The 13,413-nt window shown below is 43.5% G+C and overlaps 1 protein-coding gene across 2 annotated transcripts; it reads right to left on the bottom strand.

Moving 5' to 3' along the window:
* Positions 1–2,478: 2,478 nt before the first annotated feature.
* Positions 2,479–13,050, bottom strand: LOC119169462 (uncharacterized). 2 transcript variants are annotated; one of them, XM_075886562.1, is made up of 4 exons: positions 12,867–13,050; positions 9,855–10,125; positions 7,840–7,990; positions 2,479–3,404 (listed from the first exon to the last, which is right to left on the bottom strand). In XM_075886562.1, the coding sequence occupies exons 1-4, from the start codon at positions 13,019–13,021 to the stop codon at positions 3,274–3,276; spliced, it is 708 nt and encodes a 235-aa protein (XP_075742677.1). In that variant the 5' UTR covers positions 13,022–13,050; the 3' UTR covers positions 2,479–3,273. The 2 variants fall into 2 exon arrangements, with proteins under 2 accessions (XP_075742677.1, XP_037276422.2); XM_037420525.2 differs by having other exon boundaries at positions 7,840–8,049; positions 12,867–13,049.
* Positions 13,051–13,413: the final 363 nt, after the last annotated feature.

Raw genomic sequence — 13,413 nt, 5'->3', positions numbered from 1 at the left:
GTGGAATTCCGGTAGTTCGCAGACGGCTGGTGATTGTGAGGTGGCAGGTGGCAACGCAGAGATCACCGACGCGAAGCAGTCGAGCTGGTGTGAGAGCTCGATCAGAGAATGCTGAAGCTGCCTGCGTTGCTGCGGTATGCTTGCCTCAAGGTCATATGAGGCAGCTGCATCCAACACTGCGTTAATGTCACACAACGCTGGCAACATTGTAGGAGCTCGCTCTGTGATCAACGCTGTCACTTTGTTAGTCTCAGCGCGGAGCAGTGCGATGGTACGCCGCAGCTCCACGGCACTGTCGCACGAGGCTTCTGAACCGCTTTGGTTCGCGTCCGTGAAGTACGTGGTTCTAGTAATACTCATAGTGGTGACACGCACGTCCAAGGAAGCATGAACAGCGTTTCTTGGCAGCTCGCATGTTGGAAGAGTACCGGACAGGGAATGCAGGCCGTGGAAAGCTTGAACAACATCCTCAAAGGACAGGGGCCTGTGCGTATTACGGCCGCGAAGTCGTAGCATAGTGTCCACTGTGTGATGCCCTGATACCACAGAGGAGGCATGGACACCATCCACTGATGGGCCGATGGGCAGCTGAAGCGGCGGCCGGGTTGTTGACTCCATCGTCAAAGAAGCGTGAACGGCGTTCCTGGAGGAAGAAACACGGACTGCCGACGAAACCACGAAGACACGTACCGGTGGCTTCCCTCAGAGGGTTCACTTGTCGGCTTCCGCTGACGGTAGAATCCATTGCCAAGGAAGCGTGGACGGCGTTCCTTGTGAAATGGTACCGGTAACGTGTAAAGCAGCTACCGAGGAGGCCTTGACGCCGTCCTCAAGCGGCGCTCATTGCGGCTGTCCTGAATTACGAAGCCGGGACGTAAGACTTCTTCTTTGTCGACTGCGCCATTGTGATGAGCGAGACAGAGAACAAGAGACAACACCCGATCCTGGGCCAGCTGTTCTTATTCTGCCTCTTCTTCCTCTACCCTCCCCTTGAAAATATATATATATATATATATATATATATATATATATATATATATATATATATATATATATATATATATATATATATATATGCCCTGCTTTCAAAATGCATTTCATACGAACCAGGACAAGAATGGGTTCCCTGGTCATCTTTTATAACAGAGATCAACTGTATCAAATTCGGTTGGCAATACAGTGCACCGTTTTTATAAAATTCAAAAAGCATGGCACAGATAACATTAGAAGGGGAGAGGTACCTGTGTTTCACTGAAAGCCCCTTGGGAAAAAGTAACGTGGCTCAACAGTAACTCAACAAAGTAACTTGACAAAGAAAAATTGTGCTCATAATAGTACCTTTCAAAGCTGAGTACGCTGAGAGCAGGCTCAAATGGTGCATGACGAGGCAGGCACACCGTTGTGCCTTGCAAAAACATTGTCACACCAGATTCAGATGATAGTAATGTAAAATTGAAATGAATGTATAGTAACTATATGTATTATTTATACGTGTATTAGTCCCTACTTAGAGTGTGCAGTGTTTGCACTATCAAAATAGTTCGTCAGAAATGCTTGCAACCACCAAACATGTGTTCATTGCTTGATTAGCACCTAGGCCAATAATAGCAAAGAAATAGAAAAAAGAACATTTGTTGCAACTCACCATTTTGCATAAAAACAGTTCGCATTTGTTTCACACGTATATAGGTGCACGTGACATCATTTCCTACAGCAGAACTGAGCAACCGCCATGTTTCTCAGCAATGAGTAGGGTGCTCGTGCAGCTTACCTTTGCGTGGGAGCTTGGCTGCGTAATTCGTGTGATATGGTGAAAGAATACCTGCACTATATTATTCCGTCGTACTTCTAAGAGCTTGTGGGACCGACTCGTGTACAACACTCGTGTATTACTAGAAGTACACTTGCTGAGTACCCCGTACGTCATATATAAGGAAGGAAGAAAACTAAATTTATTATGGTTCTGCGGAACGTGAATCATTTTTGTGTAGTCACTATGCTATCATTCACTGTGCTATTGCTGGTCATTCTTCGAAGAAACGTGGTATCCGCTACGCATTTATCATGTCTGAAGAGTAATGCCTGCATTGGGTATGCGCCACATTTATCAAGTCGTTAAGAACGCGTGTTTTGTGATGATTTGGAACATTGGATGACCAACTCGTTACACAATTGGCGATGAGTGAGGCCTCGTTGTTTCTTCTATGTTCTAAATTGCTTCATTACTCACAGTACTGCCATTTATTTCCCTACATCAGGCTTGCCTCATGCAAATTTGGCTAGGAGCTGCAAGAAACGGTGTGGCTCAGTGGTAGTATACTGTGCTGGCACGCAGGGGACCAAGGTTGAAAGCCCTTTGGTTGTTTGGTTTTCTATATTTTATAATTGTGTGAGATTGTAGTGACGGACACCGCTAGTGGTGGTGGCGCCAGCGGACAACTACGGCGCTGAACGGGAGCCTTGTTTTGATCTCAAAATAGCTTTCCTTGTAAAAACGGACATGGCACGGTCACTATAATGGCAACACTCTTTTGCCGAACACACTGTGGAATTTACAATGTGTTCTCATACTTTTGCCCATTGTTTTAGCGTAACAGGCAACGACAGAAGACACTGTGAGAGGCTACAATGGGAGTAGCCGACAGCAAGAGCACATGAGGTGATTCGCACCTATAAATAATACACCAGAGCCTTACACCTCCGTATGTATAGTGTAGCATTTTTATATAAAGTGTCAAAAGGGCCAAGTTCTGTCAAATTTTAACATACAGGATACTTTTCTTCTACAACATGGCAACTTGCTCAAACATTTTCAACTATTTATTATTTCTCCATTTTCTATAGTTTGACGCGAGAGTCATTACAGTAGTGGTGGTGGCCATGCATTTATAGATGAAGACCGGAAAAATGAAACGCTTGGCACTATATTAAAGCTATCAAAAAATGCTCTCTTGTAATGGTAGCCTTCGTGCTTACTTTATTTTTTTTCAATTATTTATGTATTTTCTCCCTGCGGATGCCATTCTCTGAAGAATTAAAATTGTTGTAAATGGTTGACCTAGTCGGAATCACTCAAACTTAGACGGAGAAGGGACCTTCCCTTTCACGTCGCAGGTAACGTGGCACGCCAGTGACGTGGAGGATAACACCACCCGCTGAGCCTAGGAACCACACTTGTTCAGGCTCGAAGATGCCTCCATCTGCGGGCAGCCGAAGGCATCGCCGAAAGCACGCAGTGCTGGCAGCGCGAATCGGCACACTCGTTCGGCGACACTACGCTGCTCGACGCTGCGTTGACACCAATTCATGCAGAGGCCCACGAAAAAAAGCTGCTCGGGTGTGAGACCAAACTGCGCCACCTCTTGGCGGAAATGGGCTGCGTTTTGCGGCATCTGGCGGAAACCCTGCGTTCAAGGTGGTGGAAAACCATGTTAAAATGTCGAATAAGTTACCTGCAGTGCGGGTTAGAGACAGGGCAAATTAAGACACACAAGGACTCACATGGTGCAGTGTGTCTCTTTGCATCTCTTCTTTCATACCATTTTTGTTCGTTTCTTTACTAGTGTTATGAAACAATAAATCCTAATTGTTTACTACCATGCCTGTGCTTCCACTTTCACACTATAATTGTGGTTCTCCAAACAGTAACCATACAATGAGTGTACAATCAAGAATATATTTAATGAGAAAAGAGCCATAAGAAGCGCAGTTTCGGCCTAATGGAGAAGCAGCAATGCTTAAGGCTTGCTCTGACTGAAATTCGCAGTTCCAACAACGCACCAATGGAAAAAGGTGTTCGCTAAACTGTATTATTTGACTCTATGCACTTGAAAACAAACGCCTAAAAACTATGAATCTGAAAATTTTGACGGTTGCCTTATATTGTGATGGTACCCATTTGCGTATTCCTAATTTTTCGAACACTCTAAAATTGAGTGGAACAAAAGTATCAGACTGAAATGACTTTCAGTATGATTTACAGGGTGTCCACAGTGAAATAAAGCTCTATAAACGCTATCGTTTACGCTACACCCAAGAAAAAAATGCTTTCACTCACCACGAAGACGCAGCGGTGCGCTTGTGCAGCACTCAGGCGTTTTTGTTCGTTCGTTTTGCGAATATTACAAGAGACACGTTGTCACTTCTCATGGCTCCGTAAACACAACTCATTCTTAGTGCGCCAAGACGCATTTGGACACTTGGATATGGAATTCTGATGATCTGTAGCCTTTAAAACAACGGTACCCAATCGGGAACCCAGGGAACGAGTGTGTTATTGCGCTTAGTGCTTAACGCTTAGTCCGCCAGACGTTATTCATTCTTCGGACGGATTAAGTAGGAGCATTATACAGACGTTCTTTGATCGTCATCTGCACTAATCTCAGCATTATTTTTCATGTTATGGGATGGAGGGCGCTGTACAATCGTGGGACATATCTCTCGGAATGCCACCATTGCTATACTTCATGTCATTTTTCGTTTATTGTTTCAAAGCTGTCGCATTTCTTCGAAGAACCGTGTTTAGGGTGACCAGCCTGTATGCTTTGAAACGTGTTTTTACTTGTGAGCATAAGCACGTACATGGAGGGGTTGGGGATAACGGGAGTCGAAGGCTTCTGTGTTGCATCCCAAGTAGTGTACTACCCTTCTTTACTCCCAGAAAGCCAGTGACCAAAAGCAGGCCATTTTGAGAAGCGTGCCATCACCTCATTCTCAATTATTGTTTTTCGTTATTTCAGAAGCATGCATGTGTTTTCTACTCGAACGACGAATAGCAGGGAAACAAGGGGGGGGGGGGGATCGTTAATGTTGAGCACTGGGCACGCCTATGCTTATGGCTTATGGGAGGGTCATATGAACCTACAGGTGCAATTTATATGAGAGAAATGTTTGAGATCTTACGTCAATGTAGTTTGAGCGTGTCGAAAAAAAGAGCCTTGGACCTTGCCCTCAGTGACGAACAGTACATAACCAGTCAATAAGCATAAAAGTTGCTATGTATCCCTGGGCTTCCGGCGTCGGGCTCAGTTTCTAAGATCAAAGTATCCGAACAGAGTACAACAAATCTGGAGCTTGGCATTGCTTACGTCACTGCTAGATGGGTGTATTACGTGAGCCCAAGAAGCGCACTTTGACATTGCGGGATGTGTTCAGTGTTTTCCGCCAGTCTGAAGGGAGTCTCGCGAATAATGAAGAGACCACATAGTTAGCTCTTATGTAGCTCAGGCGCGTAGTCTAAGGAATAGGAGTCAGGTAATTCTGCTTGAAAGCGGCACTTGTACAGCCGCTTTGGAGAGCCCTGACGGGCGGCCATATGATGGCAAAATCACTCATGACTCACTCTTCGTGCTCAAATGAAGATGTCATCCATGAACCTACTCAAACAGACACTATAAGGCTGCGAGTCGGAGTCTGCATGAGTTCAGGAAAAGGGCGTAAGCAGGAAGTTTTTTCGAGGGGGAGGGGGATCGTGCATGGTGTACCACCCCTGGTTAAGCCCTCTGGTCCGGGCCAAGTGTGTTATATTTCTGTGAGTCTGAGACCAAATAAGGGATAAGCGTAAAATATCTTTTTAGATGGAGCCTGAATGAGCTTAACTTACTTTTACCGACGTATGCGGGTGACAGACCAGACCTGTATGACATCGAGAGCGAGAATACTAATCTCTGGAATGATGTTCTCGGAATATCTAATAGACCTTTTTCAAGCACTAGCACAACACCCCGAAGGCACGTGGCACACTATGAGAAAAGTTGGTAAGCCGAGAGAACCGGCTTTTCCTCCGTCTGCTGCTCATTGGCGCCGTGCGAGCAGAAATCGGATAGGGCATGCCGCTGCTAGTTCAATAGGGTCCGAATGCAACTGCATATATCTACGCATGAAATGTGAAATGAATAACGCAGTCAGTGTATACATCTGGATGAGTGTACATCAAACGTAGATGATGAGCGGCATACGAGTTATTGGTTATACCGATACATGTGGTAAAAACATGTTATCGGGAGCATTGTGATCTGGAGCACAGAAATCATAGTTATTCGACGATGAACTGCTTATCAAGCGCTAGGACCTTCAATACCATCGCGGTTTGATTGGATCATTAACCCAACGCTGCAAGAAAGTGTTACACCTACAGAATTGTTTATATATATGGACAAGGAACGCACTGAACAAAGAAAAAGTAAACACATTCTGAACATGTTTAAAGACGAAGGGATGAAACTAGAATTCACGTGTCAGATACGTTGCTTTGATAATTTGTAATTTCTTTAGGATGCCTAAGTGTCTATGCGGAGCATGTTTGCTGCCAGTCGATTCTGTTGTGACACAGAGCACTGTTCAATTTCCCGTCGGTGCATTGAAATATTGTTCAATGAGGAATAATGATGTTCTACTTACGCTCGGTGAAGAAAAAGAAAAACAAAATTACTATGGCACTTTACCTGAACAATAGTTTCTAGCTGCAATAAGTTGCGTTGTCCTACCTATATTATAGTGCGTCAGTTTGTGAACAGCTCATTCGTACTGCAACCAATAATTCAGATAACCTTCATGCGCGAAGAAACGAGGAATATTGGAGTTATCCCATGCGTACGTTCTGCCCAGTCTGAAAGCAAGTGTGGAAGCGATACCAGGTAAGAGTGGTGCTCTCAGCACTATTAGCTTAGTAACATTTTTTTTCCGTAGAACGCAAAAGATATCAGGAGTCTGCAGTGGGCAGAGAAAAGTACTATGAGAGCCATGCCAACTGTTCTTTCATGTGTTGTGAAAGAGTTGCTAACCGATTTCCTCTTGTGTTCACATATAGACATCGGTCAGACTAATTGATGTATCAAGAATGCCTCAGAGAGCATCAAAATTCATTGAATGAAGCCATCTCATCACCCCTCGCATTTTCAGTACTCCAAATGCAATTTCATTTTTGAAGGCCTAGTAGTCTTGCACAGTTACACTAACCAGACCACACAAGAAATCTCGAAGACGTATTATAAAGGACATCGAACATTGTTTAGGTCAATTAACCTTCGCTATCGCTACAACATAAGAAACTTAACTACATTATTTAACTCTAAACACGAGCCTTGGCTGTTAGTCATTATATACGTCTTTGTGACATGCGTGATGCGTCCCGCTTTTCTTAAATGTGTTGGACGTGCGATAACCTCGCATCCGTGAGTGGACTTTACAGGTGTGCTTAATTCTTTCTTGGTCCTACTTCTTTATTTTGCCTTGTCGGCTTGATTTCAACCTACAGTTACAGTTCAAAGACATGCTATAGTAGATGGATTAGCTGCAAGCGGCGCGCAGTGGTCTATTTAACGTATTTTATTTTAAGGAATTGCGCTTATTCATAAAGCACTTTTTAAATATACCAGAACCCCACATTTATTCGTAAACAGCGTCTAAGGACACTGATTCCGAATACATCTGTTAATTTATGAACAGGGCTTGCACCTTGTAGGCAACCAAGTTGTACCGCTTTTCACTTATGCCGAAGGCATACTGACGCTAAAGGACAGTATAACGAACTGACGCTTCCGAGCAGCTCAGCTGGTTGAACAGCGGGACAAGTGCGAATCGTAGACGGGCCATAGCACCTATAACTGAAGTATGTGAGTGAACTACGCAGTTATATATCCCACATTGGCGAGTGAACTTGATCTGAGAAGCGCTGGTACGATGCAAACGGAAAGTTTAAGCGTGAGACCTGCTCTCTCATTGCAGCGGCGTACCAGCTTTTCCCATTAGCGCTTGCGCACCCGTTGGCGGCACTAGTGTGCTTGAAAAAGGTCTATTACGCCGAAGATTTGATGTCTAGTTCATAGAATCCTTGCTCACTTTGTAAGCATTGAACAGAATCTCTGCAGTGACAACAGCCTCCAAGACGCGCCTTGGTACATTGTTGTCGATCCACCTCTGCTCCACGTGCATTTTCCTCAGGCACTGGTACCTCCTCCTCAGCGCATTGATGTAGCCGGAAGTCCACACCCTGTCATAGAAGCCCGTTTCGTTGAAGATGTCTGGACCATGCAGGAACAATTGGCCTGCCTGCATTTATTAGTGAAGGCATGAGTTTCTGTGTTTCGAGTACCAAGTTTTATAGTACTTTTCCATGCATTGTTATGTATGTAGCTCTTCGAAATCGCGCTTGCATATGGCGCAATTTATTTCTGTGAATATTGGTCTGATGTGTGACCGATGGTGGTGCTGCAAACTGCACTTATATGACATAGGTTCAAGGACTTGTGCACTTTACGGCGTCCTGTAGGCTCCTCAATCGACAAAGTTCTCGCCAAAAGCAGGCGATCCGCCCAAGGAGCAGCGGCTGCTGCAGCACGGTGTAGAGCCGAGTCCACAAAGTGATGTCACACGCGATAGGGCACAAATACAACATGTCGATTCCAATAGGAAGCAGCCTTAGTACTTTCCCGAGATAACTAATGATGATGCGTCGCCTTATGAGCAACTGACTCCTTACTTATCACAAAAAAATCACTGCATCTTCGATTCATAGCGCGTAATCACAGCTACCCGTCCAGCGTAACACAGATTAAACATAGCCTTCCACTCGAGCCACTGAAAATTCACCGCGACATCTCACTTTTATCAAAATTTCACAAACTCATCCACACCAGCATGATGCCATCTGTTCACCTTAATCTAGCACATCGAACTTCGAGCAGACTACATAACACCTTTAGCTTATCACGCATGTATGGCAATAATAATGCTTTCAACCAGTCGGCTCTTCCACGAGCTATTCGTTTGTGGAAGGATTTGCCAGATGATCTTGCGTCAGAACAAGACCACACAAAGTTCTATCATACTCTTAAAAAATACTTATGCACCAAAAAGTGCTCTATTGCATCTTCGTAACCATCAGTGTTTATAGAACTGTTGCCGATGTTTTTGCACTATTGCTAGGTTGTAGTTACTGTCATATTAGTTTTTTTTGTATTTCACCTTCACATACTGTAACTCACTTTTCTAGTATGTATTTTCCTTACATGTTCATAAGTTGAACAGAATTTCTATTATATTCAATTTTGCCTATGTATGTGTAGATAATATGTATATATATTTTGCTAACATATTATCTGTACCGCCCCCCTTACACAATGCCTCTCGAGGGCTCTGTAGGGTACTGTAAATAAATAAATAAAATAAATAAATATTCGCAGAGTGAACGATGATGAATAGGGGAAGCGCCCGTCCGCCCATTCGTCCATGTGTCCGCCCATCCGTGCATTCGTCCATGCATCCGATCACGTTATAGAAGGTAGACGGCGCGCCGGTAACACTGACGAGACGTGAGCCAAGAAAGCCGAGCGCAAGCATCTTCAACGCATTCGCTGCTCTGCTTCGTCCATGCCCCACTAACGATCCGTCACATATGGTGACTATCCCAGAGACTGAAAAAAGCACTCGTTCTCCGCGCACTAAGGCAAAGTACGCGCAGCAGCCAATCGGAGAACAGCGGCACTTCGAAAAGTGGCGGCAGAGAAACGCCATCTAGGAAATGAGACGAGAAATGGTCATTAATTCCTTTTGCCTTATTTTCTTTTTCGCCTCTTCTTCTCTCGGTTACTCTGACCAGTGACAAGGTTAGACTAAGAGGAGCTTCGTCTAATAAAAAATGTTTTCGAGGAATTAGGCTTCGTGAGTCAAGTGGCGGGGCAGGAAGGTAACGAGTGCAATCAGCCACAGCATGACACTTGTACGGCATACGACACTCCGAAAGTTGTGAGATGGGTGGACAGTGATGAATTACACTCGCGGGCTACGTGGAATATTCTCGTATTTTTACTTTGCTGATTACACTCTTCATGGAATCATTTGAACTAGTCACATACTTGCTGTACGACGCTGTGTCCGATGACGGCATAATTGAGCGAGAAAGACTTGTCGATCGGAGGCATGACGCTGTCCAGACCGAGGTGAACGGTGTTGTACACGGTGATCAGGTGCGGCATTTCCATCCTGAATGGCGGCATGAAGAACCTGCTCGTGTTAGCGCTGGTGTCCAGCAGTAGGCTCACCATATACTGTGCGGTTATTCGGGTCAAGTGCAGGTAGTTGTCCAGGTAATTGGCGTCTTTCTGGTCCGGCACGTGCGCATACAGCCTGGGCAAAACCAAAATCACGTATGTGAATGAAACTACCGCCATGGTCATGTAAATACGCGAAGCCCCAGTCTATCCCTTGGGCTCTACAGAAATTGTAGCCCACGCTATGTTTGTTGCTTTGGACTCTGGTGCCATCTAAGCCCCTCCCGGAAACCTGAAGTAAAACTTTACAAGTTTTTGACACATGCCCATGACACACTTGACAAATGCCTATGATTTCTCATTTTATTACAAATTTCGCCGAGTTCATTTGAAATAAAACTGCTGCTATGGCGGCATATTTTCCTCAAGAAACTGACCTACAGAGAACCAAGTGGCTTTGATGAGACAAAGTCTGAACCGTAACTGAATATCACATCAGGGTTCCCGCACGACACCGGTGGCGTCTTAAGTCTTCACGCGATAGCATTGCCTATAGCGTCTGCGAAAGCTCAAAATATGTAGCTGCTCTGGCCTGCATGGAAATGATGGGCAGTACATGGCTTTGCCTTAACACAGTGATAACTTTGTTTTCAAGCGGCATGGCATGCTTCTAAATTAATAATGTTCATCAAAGTACCGGGCGTTTCAGTTAAATTGAGCCGAGGGCTTAAAGAATCTAGTAGGTGCTGTGCGTTCCACATTCACGCAGTAGTAATCAGACTCCTGTGGAACAGGTGACATTACGTTCATGGACAGAGCTGTCTGAATAGCAGTGATAAATTGATCAACTTTTCTAATCTAACTTCAGCGAGAAACCTGCGCGAAGCTTGTGCTACGTGCTAAGAAACGTTGCGATCTTGCACGCATGCAAAAATAAATTTCACAAAAGAATTTTTTCACCTTTCAATTAAAGAGACCGTGACACAAAGCATGCCATATTGCAACGCACTCACGGACAGCGCTTTTATTTGTGAGCTTGGCGCGCAGGGTCCTCCACGCACAGACATCAAAAGAAGTAGCTGTTGTTGAGTGCGATAGGTGCGAAGTGAGGATATAGGGTGAACATTTTTGAGCGGATAACAAATTAATCGATAAAAAAAACGTATTCGTTCGCATGGGAAGATTATACGGCACTAGAGCTGGCCTAACGCTACATTCACATAGGCCACATCGAAGTATGGCGCTACGTCTCCATTGCCAGCCTTCACTTGTCGAGCTCTTGATGTCACTGTTAAGAAGCAACCACTGCTTTCAAACCAGTGTTTTCATGACACTTTTTCTTATTTAGCGGGAGCACTACGTGAAGCCAAACAGGATCAAGCCACTTGTGGTATTGCGATTGGCAGCCTACAATGTGTTGTTGTTTAAGAGTTGCGCGTGGCTCCGCCAAAGTCGTGCATGGCACAAGTGCCCGCCTCTAACTCAAAAGGCCGTGTTCAAATCGCTACTGCAAATGTCGAATTTTTCATTACAGTGGCACTTAATGTACATATGTACTGGCTTTGCTTTATTTCTTGAAAGTAGCTTCAGTCGCTACGTATTTGCTGAAAAAAGTAACGCGAAATGTGAACTCTCGTTTCCAGTCTCGTATTAGCGAAATTCTTGCACGCTATACTTTATACGTTTTTGTTTTATGCCGTGTGGTGGAGCCGCGAATAATTACGCTCACTATCAAGTTTTTTTTCTATTTCAGCTCATATTACACTTCACTTTTTGTAGCTATAAATGTAGGCACTGAAACTAGTTTTAAGGAACGAAAGAAAACCAACGCAGCAAGAACAAGAAACCCTAAAATTAGAGTTATAACATCTACAAATACGACACGAATAGATGCATTTTGAGTGGAAAGCAGGCATTCTACCACTGCACCACTGAAGTTTCGCGCAACTTTTAAACAATCAAACATTAAAGAGTGCCGATCGCAGCGCCAAAAGCGGCTTGATCCTCGTCCAGCTTCACTTTTCGAAATTTCTTCCAACCGCTCTCCTGTTCGAGTACGCTCTAGTTTATCTCCACAGTCTCCTAAAAAAGGTGGGTTCTCTTACGTAGGTGCGGTCAATTATAGTGCTCAATTTTGAAAACCTTTACGGTGTCTCTCATAATCATATAGTGGTTTTGGGACGTTAAACCCCACATATCAATCAATCAATCAATCAATCAATTTTGAAAACCTTTTTTTCGTGTGGCTCATCGCCATTGGCCAGCTGTCTTCACTCGGCGCTATGCCCAGTGTCAGCATTGGCTAAAATTTTGTCTAGGAAATAATCCCAGCAAAAGAGTGTTTGTTTTTGTATATTCAACTCCTGGTTAATTTCAAAGGCTGAAATTTCTGTCGCACACGCACCACCGTAACACATATAGGCTGCGTTGAATAATATAAAAAAGCTTATAATAATAATGATAATAATAATAACAATAATAATAATATATTATTATTATTATTATTATTATTATTATTATTATTATTATTATTATTATTATTATTATTATTATTATTATTATTATTATTATTATTATTATTATTATTATTATTATTATTATTGTTATTATTATTATTATTATTATTATTATTATTATTATTATTATTATTATTATTATTATTATTATTATTATTGACTATCTGGGTTTTACGTGAGAAAACCACGATATGGTTATAATAGACGCCATAATAAAAGGCTACAGAAATTCGAACCACCTGGTGTTCTTTAACGTGCGCTGACAATACACAGTACACGGGCCGTGGTGAATAGAAGAAATTAGCTATTAAAACCCTGGGCAATGCTGAAAGTGTACAGTGCAGCAAACGCCATAGCTCACCGGTCCAATTCAACATTGTCACTCGTCGTGGTAAACGTGTATGGTACGAGTCCTAAGGCCACTATCCTGTTCACCATCCTGGTCTCGCTCCCCTCACGGGCCTTGTGAAGTGAGGTGACAAAGTCTCTGGATGAGTGGGAGATACGCTGTACCATGTCTTCGACGTGTTCAACGTCACTACGCTTTAAATGGTTCTGCAGGTACAACCTTTCGGCAGCAAAAGGCATCAACCTGCATCAAGGTTCAAAATCATTTGTTTAGACAGTCACGAAAGACCGTACAAAATTTCCGTCCTCGACTACCTTCCAGTCAAAAAGATAGGCTGTGGCTTCGGTTAAATGTTCAGCCTTCCTTTTTTTGCTGACATTACTTTCCTACTTTGACGTGTAGAATAAAAAAAAGACTCAGACGTCTACTTACGGGCCGTTTTTTATTGTTTATTGTCATCTCTGCCGTTTCAAATAACCTTTCTTCAATGAGAAAAAGGTGTTTCTGATCAGCCTAAAAGATAAATGAACGTTAACTAAAAGTGACAAATGAGGTTGCA

This window comes from Rhipicephalus microplus, chromosome 2 (genome assembly GCF_043290135.1).
Source record: "Rhipicephalus microplus isolate Deutch F79 chromosome 2, USDA_Rmic, whole genome shotgun sequence".
Taxonomy (NCBI): Eukaryota; Metazoa; Arthropoda; class Arachnida; order Ixodida; family Ixodidae; genus Rhipicephalus; species Rhipicephalus microplus.
This window is presented reverse-complemented; position numbering and strand designations above follow the sequence as displayed.

What these genes read in the sequence shown, in the direction of transcription:
- LOC119169462 (XM_037420525.2), bottom strand. Translation starts at nt 13,021, where the DNA reads ATGGTACAGCGTATCTCCCACTCATCCAGAGACTTTGTCACCTCACTT. An exon ending in GACAATGTTGAATTGGACCG is followed by an intron (nt 10,126 to 12,866) that starts GTGAGCTATGGC and finishes GGTTTTGCCCAG; the next exon opens with GCTGTATGCGCACGTGCCGG. An exon ending in TTCTGTTCAATGCTTACAAA is followed by an intron (nt 3,405 to 7,839) that starts GTGAGCAAGGAT and finishes CCTTGAACGCAG; the next exon opens with GGTTTCCGCCAGATGCCGCA.